The sequence below is a fragment of the Hemiscyllium ocellatum genome, chromosome 10 (genome assembly GCF_020745735.1).
Source record: "Hemiscyllium ocellatum isolate sHemOce1 chromosome 10, sHemOce1.pat.X.cur, whole genome shotgun sequence".
In the NCBI taxonomy this organism is placed as follows: Eukaryota; Metazoa; Chordata; class Chondrichthyes; order Orectolobiformes; family Hemiscylliidae; genus Hemiscyllium; species Hemiscyllium ocellatum.
This window is the reverse complement of record NC_083410.1, coordinates 94,183,324-94,211,036: the sequence shown is the minus strand read 5'-3', so window position 1 is coordinate 94,211,036 and position 27,713 is coordinate 94,183,324. Positions and strand designations below refer to the sequence as shown.

General features: G+C 40.6%; 1 protein-coding gene across 7 annotated transcripts in view; it reads right to left on the bottom strand.

Annotated features, from left to right (window-relative positions):
* Window positions 1–27,713, bottom strand: part of stxbp5a (syntaxin binding protein 5a (tomosyn)) — a 231,444-nt gene that overhangs the window by 171,716 nt on the left and 32,015 nt on the right. For all 7 annotated transcript variants that reach the window (XM_060831736.1, XM_060831737.1, XM_060831741.1 and 4 more), the window contains exon 4: window positions 23,030–23,130. In XM_060831736.1, the coding sequence (XP_060687719.1) occupies window positions 23,030–23,130 (101 nt within the window). The remainder of the gene's footprint in view (window positions 1–23,029; window positions 23,131–27,713) is intronic.

Genomic DNA, 27,713 nt, shown 5'->3' with positions numbered 1-27,713 from the left:
CCTGTTTGTCCAATGTAGTCTTTGTTCCAGTTCTTGCATAACTAGCCACTAAACGACATGACCCTCTCTCACTAATATCCTTACATACAGATAAGGAAGGACACCACTTCGACTGGAACAATACATCCATCCTACGACAAGCCAAACAGAGACATGCACAAGAATTCTAGAAGCATGGCATTCCAAAAGGAACTCTATGAACAAACACATTGACTCGGACCCCATCTACCACCCCCTGAAAAAGAATCGGAAATGACATCACCAACCCAAGGAAACCCAAACATGCAAATTGAAAGCAGGAAACATCAGCAGTGCTTCATCCAGAAGCTTACTGAAGATGTTATCTAGTATTGTGACGAATACAGCTCAGAACACAAACACGGGTTTGGAAGATTGAGGGATGAATAAATTGCGATGCTCAAAAATTATAAAATAATTCAACAGAGAAATCTTTTTAGTAGGGACATTTATGAATGTGGACAACTTTGAAATTACTAGTTCATTTAGGAGTGAAATCAAGGAACATTCTTTCCCTTGTCCGCAAAGGACAGCATAAATATGGAATGTAATCTCCGTATGGACACTAGGATAAAATTTCAAAATGGAGATCAACAAACCTTTACTAAAAAGGCTGGTAAAATGGTATTGAGGTACTGGCGAACCATGAAGTAGGTTTAAAAAGGTAAAATCATCTATACTTTCTCCTAAATTCCTATGATCTATATGCACTGTAGTAAATGTTACTTAATAGGAACAGGTCCATTTGTCCCTCATATTCAATGAGATCATGCTGATCTCTGACTCAGCTCCATATGCTCACCATGCTCCAAATCTTTTAACTACATTAAAAAAAATTACCATTTGCATAAGGAATTTCCAGCTGCTACCACTCATGTTCAAATTTCTTCTTTCAAGGCCTGGTTCTAATTATTAGATTTTGCCCTTTCCCCCCCCAAGATCTATATACAGCTGACATAATTGCTCTATTGCACTCCTCTCAATCATGAACAAGATCATTCTTTAGCCATCTAAATTTCAGAAAATACAACCTGAACGCATGCATCCTTCTCTCAGAATATATTTAGATCTCAGGTATCATTCAGGTAAATCTATTCTGAAATTCTTTCAAGGTCATTAAACCTCCAAAAAGGTGCACGATGTTGGACTGCTCACAATACTTGACCATGGTCTTAACTAGAGCCTTGCATTGGAGTTGCATATGTTTTCTACCTTCTGATTCTAGCCTTCAAGGTATAGCAATGCAGGATTCATCAGCCTCTTTGATTTTCTGTACCTGTGCAAAGCATTTTAAAATTACCCACAAACCATATCCTACCATCCCCACTTTGTGCTTCCCATCCTGACAATTCCCACTATTATTGGTGATGGTGTTGAGCCACCTATTTGAACCATGGCAGTTGGTTAGGGTTAGATGCTGTCACCCAATACGTTGTTAGGAAGACAGTTCCAAGATTTTGACCAGCAACAGTGCAGGAACAGGAATATAGTTCCAAGTCAGGACAGTGCCTGGCTTGGCAGCAAACTTGCAGGTCATGACATTCGATATATCTGGAGTCTTTGCCCTTCCATGCTAAAAAGATTACTGATTTGTAAGGGGCTGTGAAAGGAATCGTGAGTTGCGGGAGAGTATCTTGCATTCACTGCACACAGATGCTACCATACATTAGTGGTAGAGGGAGCAAATGTTGAAGATGGCTGATTTAGTACCAACTCAAGTGGACTGCTTTGTTCTGGATGATTTTGCTGTCAGAGCAGCACTCATCCAGGCAAGTTGGAGAGAATCACATGACAGCTGACTCATTCTTTGTAAATAGTGATCAGGCCATTGGGAGTCAGAATACAACTTATTCACTTCAGAATTGCAATTATGGGTGTCCAATTTAGTTTCTGGTCAATGGTAACCCTCAGGATATTGATAGTGATTTAGTGATGGAATGACAAAAGAGGGTAGCTAAATTCTCTTGTTGGGAATGGTCATTGCCTGGCAGAGGACCAAAGCTAGGAATAGGGGGATACATCAGGTTATTGGGCTCCATTGTACACAGGCCAGGGACAGGTTCAGGAGCAGACAATGATTTCTGTACTTGCTACTGCTTGCACAGCAAAATATGCTGCTTTCTTTCTATCCCAAAGGTATTAGTAAACATGGTGAATAACTGAGGTCCCAAAACTGATTCTAGTAGAATATCACTCATTCCATGAGCCAATTATCCCTCAGCTTTTTGACTGGATAAGGAGTCCACAATTCTGCAAGCTTCCACTTAGCTGTTAATAGTCTCACAGGGAAATGATCAAATGCCTTCTTAAAGTCTAGAGAAACAACATCCATAGAAATTACCCCATTTCCTACTTTAGTCACCTCTACAAAAGAAAAAGCAATCAACCTAGGTAGGTATGACCCATCCTCTACAAATACATGCAGATAACTTTCCCACAGATCAGAAAGTAAGATAGTCAGTCATGTAATCCTTCATCGGACTCTAGCAATTTCAACAAATAGATGATAGGTCAATTAGTCTGAAGTTCCCAGAATTAAAACCGGAAGTGCTGGAAAAACCCAGCTGTTCTGGCAATAGAATGAGAAACCGAATGCTTTCGGTTCAAGGCCATATATTTGCACTACCAACTTGAAAACCATTAACTCTCTCTCTACAGATGTCGCCAGACCTGCTGAGCTTTTCCAACATTTCTGCTTGGGTCAGATTTCTGCTACACAGAGTTTATAATTTCCTGGTTTCCTCCAACAGTTTCCTAAACAGAAGAATGCCATGCAAAATATTCCATTCTAAACAATCACTCCTAAGTGAAGAAAACTTTGGAAGGTTATAGTTACGGTATCTGTAATGCTTTCACCTACCTCCTCTTCGGAGGGTGGATAGAAACTGATTCTGAAAATCTGTCACTGATATATTTGACCTCAAGATAAGCACTCAACCAATTAAACTCAATACAGCCCCTTCAAAAAAGTGGAATAATGGCATTGTTTTATTGAATTCAAATCAGTAGAGTTCCTGTATCTAGCTTTCTTTGCAGATCTTTCAAACAAGATGAAGAGACACTTAAAGGAAGTGACTATCCAATCCTGGTTATTTATTTTCTTTCACCAAATGACTTAGGTAGCAGGCCAGAAAGTGACGCTGAGATCAGTTTTATTTTTTGATTTCCAGCATCTGCAATTCTTGCTTCAATTGTCATACAAATGAGAGATGACTCTGAATGATCAACCGTGATCGTATGAAATGGCGGAGTAGACTCAAAGTGCTGAATTGCCGAATCCGGCTCCTAGTTTTTGTGTAGACCTATTGACAAGGTTGTATCTAGTCTCCACTGTCAGGTCAAAATAGCACAAAAAGGTCACAGCATAGATGAATTTAAAAATTACTGTAAACTCAGCAAGTTGGCCATCATTTGTAAAGAGACAAAAATTGCATTTCATGTCAATGAATTTTCATTTTTACTACTTCCCTGACATCTAATTGTTAGTCTACTTCGTTTTATGGCTTGATTTCCAGCATCTGCGATACTTTGTTTTCGTTGTCTTTTAAATGAGATGTGACACTAAATGAAAAATACTCACCTCGAACAAGGATCATAAACATGATCTCTCTCTCTCTCGTGCATGTGAGGCAAGATAAAAGGTGAAGTCAAAGTAGTCTTACTAGACCTAGGCTGCTCTCTGAGAGAGACACCTGGTAGTTGTTTAATCGGAGGGTTACCATGCCTCAGGTGAGGGGTTGGGGTTCAGAAGGAGAGGCCTTCATGGTAACCTCAGGGAATCAAAACTACACTGTTGGCATCATAGAACCCCTACATTATGGAAAGAGACCATTTGGTCCATCAAGTCCACACCAACCCTCTGAACAGCATACCATTCAGACCCATCACCCCACCCTATCCCTGTGACCCTTTGTTTCTTATGGCTAATGTACCTAACCAGCACATCCCTGGACACTAAGGGCAACGTAGCATGGCTAGTCCACCTAACGTACACATCTTTGGACTGTGGGAGAAAACCAGAGCACCAGGCGGAAACTCAGGGAGAATGTGCAAACTCCACACAGGCAGTTGCCTGATGTTGGAACTGAACCTGGGTCCTTGGCATTATGAGGCAGCTGTGCTAACCCCTGCGCCACCATGCCACCCCCCCGCCACCATATTGCATTACAAACCAGCCATCCAGCTAACTGAGCTAACCAACTCCCTAAGTTATCTACATCAAGCTAACAGGATTAGCTCACCAACTATTAATTGTTTCTAGCACTTGGATTTGCTCAATGCTCATTTAATAGAAACACACAGCTCGTAACAGTCAACCGCACTGATGACTCAACTTATTTTTAGTCCTAATATACTTTGTTAGGAGTAATAAGAATGAGCCAGCCATTTTTCCATCATGTGGCCGAAGATTTCCTAAATTAATCTATTATTAAAATAGTACCAGGGCTGAGGAACTTCAGACTAGAAGTGTACGGATGTCTTTCCTTTTAGCAGGTAAGGTTTAATTTAAAAGATATGTTCACAAATACAGAGTTTTGATAGACCAAGGAAGGATAAACTATTTTCACCATCAGGAAGGTGAGGGATGAAAATCTACACTGCCTGAATGCAGCAATACTCTGGACAGCCTGTGGGACACAGAGGACCAGCACACAGGTGCCTTAAAGCAGTTTTCAGAGGAATAGATGTTTGAGAGGTTGAATGTCAATTGCAAACTGTGATATGCGCAAAAAGTCATGTGTAAAGGGCACCTGCATGGTTAAGGGATAACAGAAGCTTAAAGGTAGGTAGGTAGTTATATTTCTGGTGGTTTACAAATAGACTTGTCTGGTTGCTGGCATCTATGAGCAGCAGTATTGAACTAATTAAGACATGACCATAATAAGATGACTGAACATGAGAGAAGGACAGATGTGTTTTAAATTTATGCAACGTCAGCTATAAGTTATGGCTTAGCTTGCCTTCACTACATTTAATTAGCTATTCTGCCACCCAATTATACCTCTGCCTCACTGATTCATTAATTTGCATAAAAAGGTCAAAAGAAAAACTATTATGAAGATACCATAGACTCTGGGTATCCATGCTCGATTCATAAAATTGAATGTTTCAATAAAGATTTCATTTTGCATTAGTTAAACTGGCGGCACGTATTTGATGTTTAAAGTAAAGTAACAACATGAATTAGAATAAGAACATGTCAGAGGAGCAGTAACCAGAGGACACAAGTTGAAAATTATAGGCAAAAGAACCAAAAAGAGAGAAGAGAGAATTAGTTTTATACAAGGCAAGATCATGATCTGGAATGTTTTTTTCTGAAAAGTAGGATGGAAGCAGAAGCAATAATAACATTCAAAAGGAAAGTACAACAGAGCTGTGGAATAAGAGAAGTCTTTCAGTGGACAGCTTTTTCAAACAGCTATACAGGGATGACGAATTGAACGGATTTCTGTACAACATAATTCTATGATTTTGAGTTAAGAAAGTAATTAACATTTGACGAAACTACATTACTGTTCGCTCAAACATTCCTCACTATTCTGTTGTTCCATTTCAAACTGCTTATTTTACATCACTCTCAGTCCATTTCCTGTGATGTAATCAACATTTATTGCAGAGTCCAGTATTCCTTGCTCCATGAACTCAAAACTTCCCTGCAATCTTCCCTGCTTTCATAAGTCCTCCAATCTGTAATCTTTAAGTTTTGAAAAAGGTTCCAGTATCATCTTTTCACTATCTTGACAATTTATCTTATTGTTACTACCTGCACCATTTTAAAACTGTCAATGCCTACACTATGAACTTAGCATTAATAGTGGATACTCAAAAGACTGGAGTGGAGTTCCAAATTTTGCATATTATTTCAGTTTACCGTTTCATTATTTATTTCCTATGCTCTCAAAAACTTTTTAAAATCATTCATGAGACGTCAGCATCTTTGACAAGGCCAGCATTTATTGCTAAACCGGAATTGCCCATGAGATAGTGATGGTGGAATATTTCTTCAACCTCATCCAGCATAGACATGCCTGCAGTGTTGCTTGGGAGTCAGTTCCAGAAATTTGAACAGAAAACTCAAAGAGTGATAATATAATTCCAAGGCATATGTTTTGAGATTTTGAGGGGAACTTGTAGGTGGTGAAATTTGCATGCATAAGCAAAGCAGATGCTTATAACTAGTAATAATTGTAGGTTTAGAAGATACGGCTGAATAGGCGTCAGGGACTTATAATCATATCAGAGTCATAGAATCTGTACAGTGTAGATGCAGGTCATTCAGCATCAAATCCACACCAATCCTCCAAAGAGGGTCTTGCAAATGGCAAAAAGATTTCAGCCACACACTACGCCAGTATCAGAGGAGGCAATTAATGTTATAATAATGGAGTTGTTTCAATCTTGGATGGCATTGAGTTTTATTGGAGATGCACTCACGCAGTTAAGTGGGAAGTATTCAATTATGTGCGAGATGCATGACAACATCATCACTTCCAAGTTTCCCATCAACCCAACACATTCCAACTTTGAACATCATTTTTCCTTAACTGTCACCGGATCAATAAAAACTAGAACTCCCTTCCTAACAGCGCTAGACGTACCTAAATCTACACCATATCCTCCACATTCAACACTGTTATTCTTCTTGAAGTCAGTTCCACATGCATTCAGGTGTAACTCCAATTCTTCACTGATCTGTGGTACACCACTCATTAGAGTGCATCAAGCAAAAACTGATCCGTTTAAGCCAATTCCAGTTAGCTAGCCAATCCCCTATCCATGTCAATGTTACCTCTACATCTCCATAATAACCTTTGATGTGACAGCTTACCAGTTGCTTTCTGGAAGGTACTATGAAGTGGTGCAGCAGCACTGACATTAATAATTAGAAGCATGCAGCCAATCACACAAAATGGAAACAACTTAGCCATCAAGCTGCATCATGCTTTAAGACACAACATCAATGTTGAGGCAGAGCTGCAGCAGAGGAGGAAAGTGAATGCATCTTGTACTCTAATTCCACTATCTCCTAGGATGTCCTATTTCACATGCCCAAAGATATGTGGAACAACAATCAGTCAATTCAGTCTCATGAAGACATACAGAAGAAACCTGCAAACCCAAGAGACAGCAGCCAACCATGACAATACAAGCTAAATCACATGGACTGCAGCAGTTCACAACCACTTTAAAGGGAAAAATCAGGGATGGGAACAAATGTTGGCCTTCTCAGCAATGTCCACATCAGGCCTTGTTGTATGTGTGCACATACATTTCAGTACCTGAGGAGTCATAACTGTACAATCAAACGTTCTTACTTATGACCTTGCAATAGAGGGAAGATCTTTGATGAAGCAGGGGAAGATAATTAGGCCTTAGAGCACAATCCTAAGGAACTGTCCTCGGATTGAGATGATTGAACCTTCAAAAATCACAACCATCTTTCTTTAATGCTAGGTATAACTCGAATGAATGGACAGTTTTCTTTCAATTTCAATAGACTTCAATTTTGTATCAATACCATATTCAGTTAAACACAGTAACTCTCATTCTCTTCTGTGCATGTTTAAGTCCAAGCTGTAAAAGGGTTTGATGACTGGCAGAAACAATGAACAGGTTATTACTGAATAAATGTCCCTTGATAACACTGACTGATTACTTTGCAGATGATTGAGAGGAAACGGATTGGGCAGTAATTGGTCAGAGAATTGAGTCTGCCCATCTTTATTGTGGAGAAGACATGTTCAATTTTCCATATTATTCAATAGATTCCAAAGTTGCAGCTGTACTGGAACAGCATAGCGAGGGACACCGCTACATTCCAGTCTTCAGTACTAGAGCCAGGAACTTGCCAGGGTCCACTGCCTTTGCAGTATCCAGTTTCCGGGGCAAGACAACACTAGTTCTCCTCTAATGACCTGCATTCCTGTATGATTTATGCAGAAGTATCAGAATTTCTTGAAGACTACTGCAATCCAAAGACAGTGGGTGCATGATAACACTAACAGCTCCAAGTCACGCATCATCCAAACATGGACATAAATCTCTGTTCACTCATCGTCACTGACCATGAATCCTAGAACTCTCTACAAACATTACCGAGACAGTACCTTCACCATACAGATGATGTATTATAATCTTCAAAGGCAACAGGAATGAGTGATGTAACATCCATATTGTGAAAATGCATTGCGTAACAGTGCCAGGCTGACTGGACATTATTTCAATGCTGTGTGGGGTGCTTATTTTATCACATGGTTTGGGAACGGTCTCTAACACATTCAATTTCTCAAAAGTTTAAATAATCAAAATATACAAGTCTTCCCTCCGAGGGGCAAGATTAATCTTTCCTTCAAGTCTCTGTACTTTGTTCTATGCTGTTCTTGCATGCAATGAAATGACTTCTGACTGCATGTTGGGGTTTATCATTCTCTGAAGTGTTATGCAATATTTCTGAGGAACATTTTTCATCTTGTGACAATTTCTGACCTCAACTGTTCTTCCTGAAAGTGCAAGTTGAGTCATCAGACCCTGGTTAAATTTGAGATTGCATCACTGGCTGCAGCCAGAAGATAAAAGAAAGCAGTACTGAAGTCCATAATATTCAGTTCAGTGACTATCAAACAAGCTGTAGCAGAAAATATATCAAACTAGGTATTAGTTGCCTCTCATCTCTCTTCTGGTATCCAAGGCTAAAGGAAGATTTATTCAGAACCTCTGTCAGTTGAATTAGCCTTCAGGATTGGAGCATTAATATTGACGAGAGTCACATGCTACTGGTCTTCAATTAAAAGCTGCCAAGGCCTAATAATTTTGTGATGGTCAGTTGGAGGACTCAGAAGTTTAGTAGCAAGTTTTCTTCATCAGGAAGATAAGTGGTGCTTTCAGCACAAGGTCCACCTTCCAATAGAGAATGTAGCCAACACTGGCCCCTGTCAGGCTGCCTTACTCAAAGAAACAGACCTCACCTCACAGCCATTGTAATATTGTCTAAATTTGGCTAGTTTGAGCATCACAATGGTTGAGTCATTGAGGGTAATGCTGTGATTAGAGTTGAGCACTGTTTTTCATGTACTAACAGGAGTGTTTCAGAATTTTTCTCTTCCACTATCTGAAGTAGGAATAGCATTTTCTTCTGAAAAAACATGGATATATTAAGAGATGCTTGCTGACATACTGGGGAGATGAACTGTCCTCTAAACCAATTCTTCTCAGTGTCTCTCCATACAAGAACAAACTATGTTGCCCATCATAACTACTGGTTGGTTCCCAAAGGTACCACTAGATAATGTTGACAACTCTGGGTCAAATTGATCAATAACTAGAGCCACCATAATGCAGCAATGGACCTTTGGCCACAAGTATCATCTTACACCTACCCTTTTTGCCCTTGCCAATTATTGCAGGAATTTCTTGTGTGCAACTGGCATGCAATATTTTTCTTTCCTGCCTGCACAAAGGACCTCTAAGATGGAGTACAATTTGTATTGATCAAACTCACCCTCTAAGTGTGGAGCTCAGCTGAAGCAAACTACGATATTAGCAGGCAGGTGTTAAAGTCAGAGAAATTGAGTAAGAGTTTACTTCTCCCCTGCAGGTTGGTGACCAAGGCTTGAAGAGACCATCTTTCCAAGGATATATGACATTGCTAGTGTCAATAACTAATTCACACAATATGGTGCATCACACTTTTGTCTGGGACATTCATATTTTGGTCATTTGAGCTACTTAGAATCCTTCCACCTTGGCTATTACCTCTTCTCAAAGATGATATCCGACCAAATGGTCGCATGTTCATAATTATTTCCCCCTCAATATTTTGCCCATCAGCTGAGAGGGTGTGCCACGAGTGTGGCACTTGTGCCAGTGAGAATTAGATGTAGATTGGGACCAGTGATTGCAACTGACTGAGAGTACAAGGATCACAGTTCTATTTGAACACCCCAGCAGTAGACATTGGATATACAGTCTAATCATTCAAAAGTGGAGAAATCAAAAAAGCTTTTAAAAATAAGAAGTGGTTCCCATCAACATGCATGGGAAAAATGCTGTGCATTCAAATGACTTGCTAAGGGGCAACATTTAGCTCAGAACTTGAGGGCAAAGGGAGACGTAGTGGGACACCAGGGAAAGTAGGATCTTGGATGCCCTCCAATGCCATTGGGCACAGGGGATGTTTGTTACTTGCTGTTGGGCAGAGATTATACAAGAGAGGAAGGGGAATGGGAAACTGACCAGAGAGACAAAAGAAAAAGAAACAAAGATAGAAAAAAGACAGTTAAGAAGATGTGGAAGACAGACGAACAACGGCAATTAAAGAATAAGGCAATAATGCAAAATAAAGCTAAGGTGATGGACAAAGTTAAAAGTGTGATGTGTGCCTTAATACACAGAGGATCCTCAGTATGGTAGATGAATTAGCATCATAACTATATATAAATGATTGCGATATACTGTAGTTAAAATTACAGAGACATGACTGTAGGATTACCACCAGGGAATTGAACATCCAGGGGTATTCGTTATTTAGGAAGGACAGGTAAAAAGGGAAAAGAGGCGGAACAGCATTGCTTATGAAGGATAAAATCAATGGAAAAGGAAGGAAGAATACGGGCTCAGAAAATCACGATGTGGAATCTGTATGGTGGAGATAAGAAACATCAAGGGACAAAAGAACTGTTGGGAATTGTGCATAGGCCCCCAAGCAGTAGTAGAAATGCAAGCAAAAGCACTAAACAAGAAATCAAAGATGCATGCAATAAAAGTGTACAATTGTAGTCATGGGAGACTTTACATCTGATTGGACAACCACTAGCAAGGATTTCCTGATGTACATGGTGTTTTTTTTAAAAGACCCACATGTTAAAGGAACTAACCAGAGAATATGCTATTCAAGATTCAATACACTATGTGACAAGAAAGGATTATTTAACAATTTTACATGGGATCCCTTGTGGAATAGTGCCAGTAATATGAATTCTTGATTAATATGGAGAATTAAAAATAGTCAAATTTGAAACTGAAATCCTAAATCTAAATAAAGGGAAATAAAGGTATAAATTGGCACAGATGGATTGAGGAACTTTACTCAAGGAATTAATGGTGGATAGACAATGGCTCATATTTTAAAAACATGCTCAAATTATAAGAAATATTCATTCCTCTCTGACGTAAAAATAAAGGAAAGGTGGCTCGGTCAAGGCATACAAAGAGAAGACAAAAAAATTGATAGTAAAAGCAGCAAGCCCGAGAATTAGCATTTTAGAATAAAAGAAAAGACAAAAAAAAAGTTTTATCAAGAGGGAAAACAAGAGCATTAGTATAAAATTGCAGCGACATAGATACTGACCATTAAAGCTTCTATAAATAGTTGAAGAGAGAAAGATGTGAGACAAATGTAGGTTCCTTACAGACAGAAGCTGGGGAAACAACAAAAGGAAACTAGGAAATAGCGAAAAAAAAAAGAAGCTTTGATTCCATCTTCACAAAAGAGGGCAGCAAAAAAAACTCCCTGAAAATGCTGAGAGCCAAGGGTCTAGTGAGAAGGCAGAATTGAAGGGAATCAGCATTAATAAGAAAATGGGAGATAAGTAGGGTTAAAGACTGAAATCACCAGGGCCTGATTCTTTATCCTAAAGTACTAAGGATGTAGTTTGGCAATATTAAGCATCTTCCAAAATTCTATAGCTGTTGATGCAGTTCCTATGGAGTACTAACTAGCTAATGTGTTTAAAAGGTGGGGGAAGAGGGGCAGGCAGAGAGGGGGCAGCAGCGGCCAGCAAGAGAGGTGGGGGGGGGGGGGGGGAAACACAGGGTTAGCTTAACATCAATGTAGGGGAAATGCTGGTGGCCGTTATAAACGATTTAATTGCAAACCAATTGGAACATAGCAACAGTCAGCATGAATTTACAAAAGAGAAATCATGCTGAGCAACTCTACAGGAGATTTTTGAGGATATAACTAGAAGTTAAAGGAGAATATAATGTGGTGTATTTAGATTTTTCAGAAGGCTTTTGATAAGGTCCTTCATAAGAAGTTAGTGAGCAAAGTTAAACCACATGGGATGGGGGCATTAAATTGCCATGGATCATGATTAGGTCAACGAATAGGAAACAATGAGAATAAATTGGTCTTTGCCAAGTGGCAGGGAATGGAGAACTGCAGTAATCAGTGCTTAGGTCCCAGCAAAATGTATTAAATGACCTGATGAAAGGACCAGATGCAACATTTCCAGGTTTGCTGGTAATACAAACACTGGATGGGTTAAGCATTTAAAGGTGCAAAGAGACTGCAAGGTGATTTAGGTAAATTGAATGAGTGGAAAAAACATATGGCAGACACAGTGCAACATGGTTTCACTTTAGTGTGGAAAAAATTGAAAGCAACACTGTACAAATGGTGATATATTGAAAGTGTGGATTCACAGAGGGATCTGGATGTCCTTGTTAACTGGTCAGTAAAAGTGAAGCAGCAGCAAGCAATTAGGAAGGCAAATGGTATGTTAGCCTTCATTGCAAGAGCATCCGAGTTCAAAAGTAGGGATATCTTATTGCAGTTATTCAGTGTCCTGGAAAGACCACATCTGGTGTACTGCATGCAGTTTTGATCTCCCAACCCAAGAAAGGACACACTTGCCATAAAGAGGAAGTGCAGCAAAGGTTCATTAAGTAGATACTAAGGATGGCAGGACTACCCTGTGAGGAGAGATTCCAGAAGACACGTCCAGTCAAGCCAGAGTTTAGAAGAATGAGAGGGTATCTGATTGAAGCGGGTAAGATTCTAAACAACTGGATAGAGCGACGATGTTTTCACTTGTTAGGGAGTCGAGAATCAGGGAGATGATACGGTCAGGATATGGATCGACCATTTACAATTAAGAGGGTAGTGAGTGAATCTGTGAAACACTCCACCATGGAAGCCATGGAGGCTAAGGCTCTGAATATATTCAAGAAAGATAAAATTTTTCTTGAAAAAACCCCAAGGGTGTTTAAAGGTATTTTTAGGCTTTAAGGATCAGGGGAAGAAAGCAGGAGTATGGCATTAAGATATGGAGTATCAGACATGATCACAATGAATGGGTGAGCAGCCTCAGAGGGTTGATTGGTTATGCCATAATCTTTGTTTCTATGTTTCCATACTTGCAAAAAGAAATAAGTAAGAGCAGTCCCATCCAACAGTGGGACATTGTCAGAGGAGACAAACATGGTCAACCATGTCAATAGTTGCATATGGGTCAGGGAGGAGAGGGGTCGAGTTTGCCTTCGTCACACAATATTATGTCTGTCTGTCTTTGAGAAGAGGTGGCTTGTTACTGCAGAAAGCAGATTAGAGGGATTCAGCATCAAATTGAGAAGGATGGGCACTGACTTTGGAGGCAACCACACATTCAAGGACTTCAGAAGGAAGGATGGATGATAATGCTACTTGGAATATGAAATTGGATCTAGTATTGTGTCAATATTCATGAACAAGACTCTGGACACACTCTCATCTGGGAGAACATTCAAGTTCGTAGCTGAGACTAACATACAAGAAAGTCTATTAAATTAGTATATGAGGAAAAGTCTACTACTCCGGTTAGATTTTGTACTTAGCATCAATAGTCAAGACATCTGCATCTGCTACTTGTGATCTGTACTCGGATTATGGTTATATATTCTATGCCTCTACTCGGATTCTGGCTCAATATCGGAACAACAACTTTTTTTTTTAGCTAAAGGACCAATTTTCACAGACATAATATGAACTTTATATTTAAAGGGTGTTTTAATAATGAGGGGGAATAATGCGTACTAATACTTAGACATAATTTAGTACTCTAGAACAACGCTTGGTACCTATAATTATGTCTTGTACTCCAGATACTCAGGGTCCTATCTGATATTCAGTTACAGCAGCCTGGATATAGTCCAACATTCAAGATAACACCCAGGATAAGACTGGTACTAAGGACACAGTTTGTTACTTGACTCAATATTTGGGATGAATTTTTGTACTTGATCAGTGCTTGGAATAGGACTCACTATATAGTGTGATAGCCTACAGTATAAAGATAAGATCTATATATACCCGAAGATTATAGATCCTTATTCAGGGTATGTACTCAGGATTTGTTACTTGGAACATGCACCGAGTACAGTCTGATAATCCATACAAAATAATGGAAACCGTCTGAAAATTAATTTTGGTGCTCAGCTCAAAACTCCAGGTCCATATTGTGAATACGGATCTGGCTTTCATTTACCAATGTTCTGGATGAGGTTTGACACTTGGACACCAAATGGGGTACAGTACCTGGGATCCATACTCAATACCAACTCGTTTGCTATTGGGGACCAGTACACAATATGTACTTTCATATAAAAGTAGATGAACTGGTATCGAGGATAAGAACTCTGTAGTACTTGGGATCACGAATATGGATAAAATCTGACATTTGTTAGGCATACAATCCATGAGTAGTGCTCTGAACGTTTTCAAGTATTCAAGATCAAAATGTTGAAATAAGATACAATAAATTAGTAACATATTTGGATAACGTTGCATGTTCTCTATTAGTTCTTGGAACCTATTACTCAGATTGCATCTTTATTTTGTATGCAATCTGGTATTTGTTTTCAGGCCAACACAAGCATCAATACTCTAGACTCGTTGAGACTTTCAGTACCAGAGCATTGGGTATGGTCTGGTAAATAAAATAAATGCTCAGGAAAAGTATTTACTCAGACTTGGTATTTGCAATGCAGTCGGTTACACAATTCCAGCACTTGGACAACGATCCAATATTCAGTGACAATGCTCAGGAGAGTGGTCCAACGGTCAGTATTAGTACACCAGTTACAATGCAATACTAGGATTTGATCTGTTTCATGGGATACAGTTTAATTTTTTATTATGTGCACTTGGGAGATAATCCAACATCCATACCAGTATCACAGATGACCTCAACATCTGTACAGTGCCCTGGACGTAAAATCTGATATTTTCTCCATTACAGTACTCAGAACGATTTTTGTAACTGCTGCAATCTGTTAATCATAGAATCCCCACGGTGTGGAAACAGGCCATTAGGCCCAACAAGACCACATCAACCCTCCGAAGAGTGATCCAGCTCCCTACTCTATTACTATTTATTTACCTCTAACTACTGCACCTAACCTAAACATCCCTGAACACTACGTTAATTCAACTAACCTGCACATCTTTGGGGTATGGGAGGAAACTGAAGCATCCAGAAGAAACCCACACAGACACGGGGAGGATGTGCAAACTCCACACAGGCAGTCACCTGAAGCTGGAATCAAACTCTGGTCCCAAATGCTACGAGGCAGCCCTATTAACCACAGCCATTGTGCAGCCCAATGTGTTCATTACTCACTCTCAACATTAGAATGGATATTAATTAGCACTGCTTGGTGTGTGCTTGGAGGCTGGTGGTCCATATGAAGTGACAGGAGAAAGTGAGGACTGCAGATGCTGGAGATCAGAGCTGAAAATATGTTGCTGGAAAAGCGCAGCAGGTCAGGCAGTATCCAAGGAGCAGAAGAATCGACATTTCGGGCATGAGCCCTTCTTCAGGAATGAGGAAACTGTATCCAGCAGGCTAAGATAAAAGGTAGGGAGGAAGGGTGCTGGACACGCGATAGGTGGAAGGAGGTCAGGGTGACGGTGATAGGCCGGAGGGGTCAGGAAGAAGATTGTAGATTAGGAAGGCGGTGCTGAGTTCAAGGGATTTGACTGAGACAGTGAGGGGAGGGGAAATGGGGAAAGGAGGGACCACTCCCTCCGTGACTCCCTCATCAGGTCCACACCCCCCACCAACCCAACCTCCACTCCCGGCACCTTCCCCTGCAACTGCAAGAAATGCAAACTTGCGCCCACACCTCCCCCCTTACTTCCCTCCAAGGCCCCCAAGGGATCCTTCCATATCCACCACAAATTCACCTGCAACTCCACACACATCATTTACTGCATCCGCTGCACCCGATGTGGCCTCCTCTATATTGGGGGGTCAGGCCGCCTACTTGTGGAACATTTCAGAGGACACCTCTGAAACACCCGCACCAACCAACACAACCACCCCGTGGCTCAACATTTCAACTACCCCTCCCATTCCACCAAGGATATGCAGGTCCTTGGACTCCTCTATCGCCAGACCATAGCAACACGATGGCTGGAGGAAGAGCGCCTCATCTTCCGCCTAGGAACCCTCCAACTACAAGGGATGAACTCAGATTTCTCCAGTTTCCTCAGTTCCACTCCCCCCACCTTGTCTCAGTCAAATCCCTCGAACTCAGCACCGCCTTCCTAACCTGCCATCTTCTTCCTGACCTCTCCGCCCCCACCCCTATTTCAGCCCATCACCCTCACCTTGACCTCCTTCCACCTATCGCATTTCCAACGCCCTTCCCCCAAGTCCCTCCTCCCTACATTTTACCTTAGCCTGCTGGAAACTTTCCTCATTCCTGAAGAAGGGCTCATGCCCGAAACGTCGATTCCCCTGCTCCTTGGATGCTGCCTGATCTGCTGCGCTTTTCCAGCAACATATTTTCAGCATATGAAGTGACAATAAAGGTATGGGCTCCATGCTGGGGATATTTTGTGGTTGGAGGGATTTTTACTTGGCATACAAATTGCTACTCACGTTCAGTTTTCACAATATTGCTCGGTAGACAGGATCAGTAAATGCTACATAGTCCAGTATGCATTGCCATGTTCAGAGCAAAATCTAATATTCAATAATAGTACTGGGTTTGGTACTAAAGATCAGTATTCGGAAGACTATTCCCCATTTGTGTTTTGGGAAATACAAATCAGTTTTCGGAATACAACCTAGTACTCAAGATCAGTATTCAAGACTCAAAGCTAGCTGTCTGATTTGCAGTAGGGCATAATTAATAGGGGTGTGAAATAACATCTAGGGTCTGAATGCCTAATTAAATAAAACTTGAATACTGTCACCATGAAAAGCCATTGGCCATACGTGTCAAACTGATCTCTTCAACACTGACAGGGGTCTCTGCCTAACTCAGTTAAGATAATAAGGGTAGAGAGAATAGACAGGAAAAGTAGAGACAACAATCAGATCAGCCGTGATCGCATTAAATGACAGCAGGCATTAAGTATCAAATGATCTACTCCTGCTCTAAATTTGAATGTTCCACAATCAAGAGTCCGTATTTTTTTTAAAAACTGATGTTACATGCACTGTGGGCAGCAAGAACTAATCTAGCATGCACTCTTGGATCAAAACTTGTAGCAAACTACTCTTCGAAAGGCTTATTGGCTTCAGCATTTCAAATCTGGCTTAAAGAAAGACTACATTTGCTGTTGCACAGCACAAGAAAGTTTAAAATCAAAATCTATGGAGGTTACTCTTATCCAGCATAAGAAAGAGGGTGGTGGTGGAGGGTTGCTTTTCAGACTGGAGGCCTGTGACCAGCGGTGTGCCACCAGGATCCACTGCTTTTTGTCATTTATGTAAATTCTTTGGATGTGAACATAGAAAGTATGGTTAGTAAGTTTACAGATGTAACCTAAATTATTGGTGTAGTGGACAGCGAAAAAGGTTACCTCAGAGTACAACAGGACCTTGATCACATGAGCTGAGTGGCAGCAGGTGGAACTTAATTTAGATAAATGTTAGGTGCTGCATTTTGGAAAGGCAAATCAAGGCAGGACTTATACACTTACTGGTGAAGTCCTGGGATGTTGCTGAAAGAGACCTTGGAGTACAGGTGCATAGTTTCTTTAAAGTAGAGTTGCAGGTAGACAGGTTAGTGAAGGCATATATGCCTTTAATGATCAGTGCATTGAGTATAGGAGTTGGGAGATCATGTTGCAGCTGTAGAGGACATTGGGTTAGGTCATTTTTGGAATACTGCATTCAATTCTGGTCTCCCTGCTATAGGAAGGCTTTTGTGAAACTTGAAAGGGTTCAGAAAAGATTTATAAAAGATGTTACCGGGGTTAAAGGATTTGTGCTATAGGGAGAGGCTGAATAGGCTGGGGCTATTTTCCCCTCAGACAAAGGTTAAGGGGTGACCTTAGAGATTTATAAGATCACTAGGAACATGTATAGGGTAAAAAGCAAAGGTCTTTTCACCAGGGTAGGGAGGTCCAAAACTAGAGAGCACAGGTTTAAAGAGAGGGGAAAAATTTAGAAAAGGGACCCAAAGGCAACCTTTCCTTGCAGTGGGTGATCAGTCTTTGGAATGAGGTGCCAGAGGCTGGTACAATTACAACATTTAATAGGCATCTGAATGGGAACATGAATAGGAAAGGTTTAGAGGAAAATGGTCCAAATGCTGGCAAAAGGGACTAGATTAATTTAGGATATCTGGTCGGCATGGACAAGCTGGACCGAAGGGTCTGTTTCCATGCTGTACATCTCTATGACTCTCCTTGCGTATTCTCATTGGATATCATATGCAGTTATCCTACTTTGTTGCCAACTCATTTTCTGCTCTTCCAGTTTGAGGAAAATGTATCAACCTTTCAACTTGAGCTTCCTGATATCATAAATTTGATCAATGAGCAAATAAGCCTTAGCCTCTGCACAAGGGAAGAAAAATTAAACTGACAGGTAAGACATAAAACCTCTTTTTTTTTAACAACTCTGAAAGGGTAAAGACACACACAGGATTCCTGGCTACCACATTTGTGTACAAGTAATATTTTCTAATATCAATGAGATCAACTTAAAAAGTAAACTTCCATTTTGTTCAGTGCAAAAGCAAAGAACAGAAATAAAACTAATCTATCTGCAAGGTCAAAAAATATTTGCCACTGAGAATGTCTGGTTCAAAATTATCTCTAGTTCCTATAATCTAGTGGTTGCTTTGCATTTAATAATATTCCAAGGAACAGGAAAACCAACTAAAAATATTTAGGTCTGTGACTATCTGCATTCTCAATAATTCAACGTTACTGAAATACAGATATCCCGTCTTCCCACATGCATCACCTACATTCCCTCAAGAGCGATGGGGAGTTAGTCTTTGTTATTTTCCACCCCCCCTCCATGTCTCAAGGGAATAGATACCACCTGTGGCTGAGGGAGATATCTGCTTTCATTGCTGCTTAGGCATGTGTCTTACAGCACGCAAGTGTGGCCTGGGAATGACTTTCCCTTCCAATTCCACCTCCCTTTGTGTCACTCTTGTTTACCTTGGACAATAAGCAGTGGGTGAGAGGGCAGGATTTAAAAGCAGTGCAGCTTCAATCTAATTTAATGGCTACTTGAAATGAAAGAGATCGTACATTCAAAAACACAAGGAACAATGCCGCGATAATGTCTGCACCGCCTCTCTGAAAGACTTATCCAATTAGTTTCTCTTTTCCAATAATTTTTCTAAAGTCCTTCACACAAAATTTCCTGTTTTAATTTCATTATAGATGTGAGTATCATTAGTAAAGCCAGCATTTGTTGCCCATTCCCAATTGCTCTTTAAATGTTTGACAAGTTGAGCCATTTCAGGTGGCAGTTCAGAGACACCCACAGAGAGGGGCTGGGCCTCCTCCACCGCCACACCCTCACCACCCGACGCCTGGAGGAAGAACGCCTCATCTCTCGCCTTGGAACACTTCAACCCCATGGTGTCAATGAGGACTTCACCAGTTTCCTCATTTCCCCTTCCCCCACCTCACCCCAGCTCTAACCTTCCAGCTCAGCACCGCCCTCACAACCTGTCCTACCTGCCTATCTTCCTTTCCACTATCCACTCCGCCCTCCTCCCTGACTTATCACCTCCATCCCCACCCCCATTCACCCACTGTACTCTCTGCTACTTTCTTCCGACCGCCACCCCCCCTCTCAGTTATCTCTCCACTCTGCACCTGGCCTCTATTCCTGATGAAGGGCTTTTGCCCGAAACATCTATTTTCCTGCTCCTCAGATGCTGCCTGACCTGCTGTACTTTTCCAGCGCCACTCTAATCTAGACTCTGGAGTCACTGTAGGCCAGACAGGACAAGAACAGCAGATTGCCTTCCCTGAAGGGCATTTCTGAATCAAATGGGTTTTTCACATCAATAAGTAATAAGTTTCATGGCTCCTACTGTTGAGACTAGCTGTCAATTCCAGAAATTTTATACTACTTAAAATTAAATTCACAACTCCACCAGCAGCCATGTGTGGCCTGAGGATGAGTTGAATCTATACGATCAGAGTATTAGCCTGGATCTCTGGATTAGTAGCCCATTGACATTACCACACTATCATGTCACCCTCCCCCTTTTCAGCCATATATGCAATTCCTTCTTGGAACTGTAGAGAGAAAGAAGAACACCTATGCAAAGTCTTTGCTAAAAACAGATACTCCCACATCTGCAGATGCTTGGCAGTCAAGCAACACCAGGACGACAAGGCACACCCCAACACACTGGCTATTCTCCCATATATTAAAGACATTTCGTAACTGACAACTAGACTGCTCCAACCACTAGGGATCTTAACAGCACACAAATCAACAGCCACACACAGACAGTAGCTCACCAGAATAAAGGACCTGATACCCACAATGCTCAGGACAAACCTAATTTATAAAATCCTATGCAGCGACTGCACTGTGTAGGACAAACAGGCAGACAGCTAGCGACCCACATCCATGAACATCAACTAGCAACTAAGCAACATGATCTGGTATCCATACACATGGACAAGAACTAGGAGTTTGACTGGGGCAATACAACAATACTAGGATCGGCTAAACAAAGAACAGCAAGCGAATTCCTGGAAGCATGGTACTCACCCTCAGACTCCATCAACAAACACATTGACCTGGATCTGATATACAAATCACTGCAATGGAAAAACCTGGAACCAGTACCAACCGGAAACAACTCAAACAGAACCACATCAATTCAAAGTGCAACAGTACAGTAGCGCTTCACAGGAGGCAACACAACATTGATGATGTCACCTAGAAAGGCGATGACACATCTGCCAAAAAACCCACCAGCTTGGCAAACAGGCAATGAAACCTTCTGAAGAATAACTGAATTGGCTTCAAATGCATTTGCAGGCAGTGCATTTCAGATTATAGCTTGTATAAAAACTCTCACTCCCCTCTGATACTTCTACCAACAATCTCAAGTCCAGTATCCTCTGGTTAATGAATCAGTTTGGGTGGTTGTCGTCTATAAGCCCCTGCAGAATTCCATGCACATTACACAACTTATCCAGGAACAAAGTATTTTAGATCTAACAATGTGGAATGACAGAATTGATAACAGATCTCATAGTTAACGATCCTCTAGAGGTAGAGATCATAACATGATAGAACTTCAAATTCAGTTTGAGGGACAGCAGCTTAGGTCTTAAACCTATCTTCATCCTATAGAAGGGGAATTTCAGAGGTGTAAAGAAAGAGGTCTAAAGCAGGTTGCAAAAGTCAGTAGATAACCAGTGGCAAACATTTAAGTAAATACTTCACAACACTCATCAAAACGTGTTCTATTTAAAAAGGCCTCAGTAAGAAAGATTAATGCTCCATGATTAATAATGACAGTAAAGGAGTGTGTCCAATTAAAACTAAGGCAAACAAAGTGACAAAAAACTATTGTTAGACCAGAGGATTTAGAATTGCATTTGAAACCTGCAGAGGACTAGAGAGATAATGGAAAGGCAGAAAAGTGATGAAAGTAAGTCGCACAAAATATAAAACCACACAGGAAGAGCTTCTGTGGTTAAATAAAAAGAATGGATAGCTGAAATGAGTCTGGGACCCTTGGAAGCTTGACTGGAGAATTGATAACGGAACATCAAGGATAATTTAAACCAATATTTTGCATCAGTCTTCATGGTAGAAAATATCATAAACATCTTAAAGATAGCTGGTAAGAAAATTGCTAATCACAGGAAAGATCTTTTAACTGTCTCTACCACAAGTGAAAAAGTACTTGATAAACTAATGAGACTGAAGGCAGACAAGTCACCATTTATGTTCCATGACTTGATAGCCTGCATCCTCGTGCTTTAAGGAAGAAGTTGCAGAGTTAATGGAGATATTGGTCAAAATATTCCAGAATTCACTGGAGAACAACATGGAGATCATGCAGTGATAAGGACATAAGAAATGTGCAAAAGAAAATAGATAATTTGGGAGACTGATCAAAAATTTGGCAGATGGAGGTAAGTGTAGCAAAGTTTGAGGTCATGAACTTTGGTAGGAAAAACAAAAGGCATAATATTCATGAAATGGAGACAGATTCCAAAATATCTAATAGAGAGGAATCTGTTCTTGTGCAAGAAACACAAAACGTTAACATGCTGCCACAGCAAGTAATTAAAGTGGCAAATAGAATTTTGGCATTTCTTGCTAGATGATTAGAGTTTAAAAATAAGAAAATCTTGTTATAACTGTACTGGGCGCTTGCAAGACCGCAGAGTTTTAATCCACATATTTAAGAAAGGATATACTGGCATTGGATGGTGTTCAAGTGAGATTCGTTGGTCTAATCCTTAGACTGAAGGGTTTGACTTATCAATAATAGCTAAACAGATTAGGCCCTTATTAATTAGTTAAGAGAATGAAGAGTGATCTGATCAAAACATACAAAATTCTGAAGGGGCTTGACATGGTAAATGTTGACAAGATGTTTTCACTGATGGAAGAACCTTGAACTAGGGAATGTAGTTGCAGAATAAGGGGACACTCTTAAAACTGGAATGCAAATGAATTTCTTCTCCCAGAGGGTAGTGCATGCCTGAATTCTCCATCCAGAGAATTGTGGAGGCTAGATCAAAGTATTAAAATAGGAAGCAGAGAGACGTTGAAGGCTGTGAATCAAACTCAGGTCCCTGATGCTGTGAGACAGCAGTGCTAACCACTGAAGCACCATGTCCCCTATTCATGTTTCTATTTCTTATGCACACAGGTCTGATGAAATAAACCGCAAAGTATGAATCTCAAACAATTGAAATAAATATTCAAAACAAGCTGTATAAAATGGACACAATTACATAGACTACAATGCCAAGATGGGGAAAAAAAAATCAAAGTCATTCTACCTTTCTTTGTTGAATTTAAGAGAATGGAGTATGGCAGGCCTTTTCTGACGTAGATTCCAGAGATGCAAGGTATCATCCGCCAAGGCACTCACAAGGGCTCCCTGAAGACAATGAAAATACAATTCATCTTTCAACAACTAAATATGCAAAAAGACAATGAAAAAGTATTCAAGGTTTGCCCTGCATAATTATAGTGAGACCTCTCCTGGTGTCCATCCCATGTTTAATCTGATTACCTCTGGAGAGAAGCAAAAAAAATCAAACTTTTGCTAGCTTAAAAGAAGCCTGGAAAACTCCTATTAAGGAATAGTTTCAACATTCACAACTAATCATAATTCTAACTTGCTCTAGGGATAAAGAACATTCTCTTCATTTGAGCCGGTCGCGGTTTGCTTTTAAAAGTACCATTGTTATACCTTCTCACAAGTAATATGTCCCACAGGAAGCTGGTACCTAATCCAAACATGTATAAAATTTCGATTTAAGATAAACTCTCTAGTAGTACTATCGCTGTTTGTTTCAAATAACTATCTAACCAGATTGCACTTAATGCACTGTTAACTACACTGTTTTGTTTTTTCCTGTTTGATCAGGTATCCATCAAAATGATTGTTACTTTGCTATCCTCCTCAATCACTATCACCCAGCCCCCTCGCCAAAGCAGTTTCTCCATTCAAAGGAGTTGCAACACCTGCCTTTTAACTTAAAGTAAAAGCTGAAAAAAAAAGTGCGTTGGAGAATCTCAGCAGGTCAGGCAGCATCTGAGCAGAGAAAATCATTTTGCACCCAATACAACAATATCAAGTAGTACAGTTGATGTTTATATGGACTTCAGTAAGGCTTTTGACAAAGTGCTGTCTAAGAGATTGGTTAGGAAGGCAATCTGGAATCCAGAGCAAATTGGATCCAAAACTGGCTTAGTGGTAAAAAGAAGAGGGTTCTTCTGTTAAGGCTGTTAATGTGACTGGAAGCCTACAGAGTTCAGTACTAGGTGCCTTGTTGTTTGTAGTGTACATTAATAATTCAGATGTGAGAATTTACTGAAATTCACAGATAACACTAAAATTGGTGAAAGGGAAAGTTTTAGACTACAGAAGGACAGAGGCTGGGCAGTTGGACAGAACAGTGGCAGATATGAGATTAATACTGAAAATTGATAAGTCCTGCATTTTGAGAGGACTATCAAGGCAAGGGGCTACAAACAGTAGGACCCTGGGTGTATAGAGGACGAGGGGGACTTTGATGTGTTGGTAAATTAGAGTGGTGCTGGAAAAGCACAGCAGGTCGGGCAGCATCCGAGGAGCAGGAAAATCGACATTTTGGGCAAAAGCCCTTCATCAGGAATAGAGGCAGGGTGCCTGCAGAGTGGAGAGATAAATGAGAGGGGGGGTGGAGGTTGGGAGAAAGTGGCATAGTGTACAATAGGTGAACGGGGGTGGTGATGGAGGTGATAAGTCAGGGAGGAGGGCGAGGGAAGGTAGCAAAGAGTAAATGGTGAATGGGGGTGGGGATGAAGGTGATAGGTCAGAGAGGAGGATGGAGTGGATAGATGGAAGGGAAGACAGACAGGTAGGACAGGTAATGAGGGCAGTGCTAAGCTGGAAGGCTGGAGCTGGGGTGAGGTGGGGGAGGAGGGGGAGAAAGGGAAATGAGGAAACTAGTGAAATCCACATTGATGCCATGGGGTTGAAGTGTTCTGAGGTGGAAGATGAGGCGTTCTTCCTCCAGGCATTGGCTGGTGAGGGAACGGCGGTGGAAACAGCCCAGGACTTGCATGTCCTCAGCAGAGGAGGAGTTGAATTGTTGGGCCACAGGGCAGTGGGGTTGATTGATGCGGGTGTCCCGGAGATGTTCCCTAAAGCACTCTGCTAGGAGGCGTCCAGTCTCCCCAATGTAGAGACCGCATCAGGAGTGACAGATACAATAAGTTATATTGGTGGATGTGCAAGTAAAACTTTGATGGATGTGGAAGGCTCCTTTGGGGCCTTGGATGGAGGGGAGGGAGGTGGTGTAGGCACAGGTTTTGCAATTTTGCAGTAGCAGGGGAAGGTGCCAGGAAGGGAGGGTAGGTTGTTGGGGGGACGTGGACCTGACTTTGGTTTTTACCTTGGTGTGTTTGTACTTAAATCCTTGAAGGCAATAGGACCGGTGGAGAAGGTGTTTTAGGAAGTACATGGGTATTCCATGCTTCGTTCAGTAAAGGCAAGAGCTGTGAAGTTATGACGGAGGTGTATATGATATTAGTTAGGCCACAGCTGGAGTACTGTGCACAATTCTGGTCACCACATTACAAGAAGGATGTGATTGCTGTGGAGAGGATGCAGAGGAGCGTCATCAGGATGCTGCAATGGCTGGTGCATTTCAACTATGAAGAACTATATAGACTGCAATTTGCACAGTAGGACACCCAGATCCCTCTGCATATCGGAGTTCTGCAATCTCTCAATATTTTGATTTTTTTTCTTCTGCAAAATAGGATAATTTCACATTTTCCCACAGTATATTCCATCTTTTATCACTCACTTAATCGATCTGTAAACAATTTATGTCCTCTTCACAACTTACTTTCCTATGTATCCTTGTGCCTTCAGCAAATTTAACAAACATACATACAATTCATGTAAAAAGGTATAATGTTGAGACAGAAAAGCTTTTCACCCTTGACCCACACATCCTTATTTAAATCCATTTCATCTCTAACTTTTCCAAGTTAACATGGGAAGCAAACATGAATTTGGAGAAAGTAGTTGTAGGATGTCACCTGGAGGAAGGTGATGTTTTAATTTTATTGACCTAAACATTTTTTCTAGCATTCTGCAATACTAAAGCAATACTTCCTATTGGAGTTAATAGACTGTTGATGAGCACCCTTTCTGATTTGGCTGTCAGAAAGAACTTAGCTAGAGTCTTTGCTGTGGCTAAGTCAACAGTCTCTGGAATCAGCAAGTCATGAATACAAAGACCACTCCAGAGATGAGTACACAATCAAAGTCGACACTCTGGTGCAGTACTGTGGAAGTGCTGAACCCTGCCAAAATAAGGGCTCAATGTGTTGGAGGCAATCTCTGATGAAACAGAAGAACTGTTAATGCACAGGAAACAATTAGCAGGGGGTAATATAGGGATTTTCAAGGTAGCAGGCTGTAACTAGTGGACTGCTTTGAAAGTTCACTGCCGGGGCCTCAAATATTTACAATGTATATTAATTATTTGATGAAAATACCAAGATTATTACGTCTAGGTTTGCTGATGCTACAAAACTAGGTGGAACCTAATGCTGAGAGAAGACAATGGTGAAGTAAGTGGGCAAAGTGGCAGGTGATTATTTTAAACTTGCAAATGTTGATGTTGAGACATACGTGGGTGCACTATAAGAAGCAAAATTATCACTCAAGTACAGAAAGTAATTTGAAAATCAAATGACAGGTTTGCCTTTATTACAGGGAGAATTGAAATATAAAGAATAATGAAGTCTTGCTACAACTGTGTAAGGTTTTAGTGAGACCACACCTAGACTGTAGTCTTCAGTCTTCATATCTAAGGAAGAATGGTAAAGTTGCACCAGAATGCTCTCTGTTGGGCCTGTAGCTGCTTGAGTTTGAAGAATGAGGGGTCCTCCTTAAAATGTACAAGATTCTGACAGGACTTGACAAGGTAGGCAAAGAATTTTTCTTGGCCAGAGAATGCAGAAAACTCAACACAATATCAGGATAAAGGATTCACTGTTTAATATATGTACAACAGGATTTTCTTCACTGAAATGATCGAGAACCATCAGAATTTTATACCTGAGAGTAATGGAAGCTCCAACATTGAGTATATATTTCAGACTGAAGACATTGGAGAAATTGAGGACATGCACAGCAGATAAGAAAGCGGTGTTTAGGTAAAAAAAATCAGCCAAAATGAATGGCGTTAGGGGTTGTATGGTCTGTATCTATTTTTCATATTCTTAAATCAAAGCCCCATCAGTCCTGTCAAGTGGATGTAACAAAAAAAAAGTCATCACATTACTTCAAACAAAAGCTGGACAACTGAAAAATCCAGGTCAATATTTATCCCTCAAACAACACATCAACTTTATGTGCTCGTTATTTTAGTGACTGCAAATTGGCTGTTAGATTTCCTACATTATAATTGTGGCAACATTTCGCAAGCATTTCATTGGGCATAAAGCATTTTGTGACTTCCTGAAGTGCTGAAATGGATTTTTTTTTAATTCTATAGAACGCTGATGAGGGCTATTTCCTCCAATGAATTCCTTATTTACATATTTTGTAGATTTCAGGATAAAATCAATGCATGCAAAGTAATGCATAAAGCAAACTTCAACTCAGTCGGACATACCATGTCCAAGCTGACTCAGTCTGGAGCAAGTACTCAGAAGTTGCCCAGAATGTGGTTTTGCATTTCTGCTTGACTAATTCTCAAAGAAAATTTTTGTGTGGTGAAATCACCTGATAGGTCAAAAAGATCTGCTACATGCATGACAAGAACCCTTACATTTTTGGCAGCTACATACTGTTTGATTTGTTCGATTTAATGCCGAAGGTAGTTAAATATATACACTCACACGCTAAAGTGAAGGTATTATCTCAAAAGACTGATAAGCCAGTTGAGTTTAGGAAGAATGCCCAACAAGCACTTATCACCACGACTTCATTTGTGTCTGCCAATATCATTC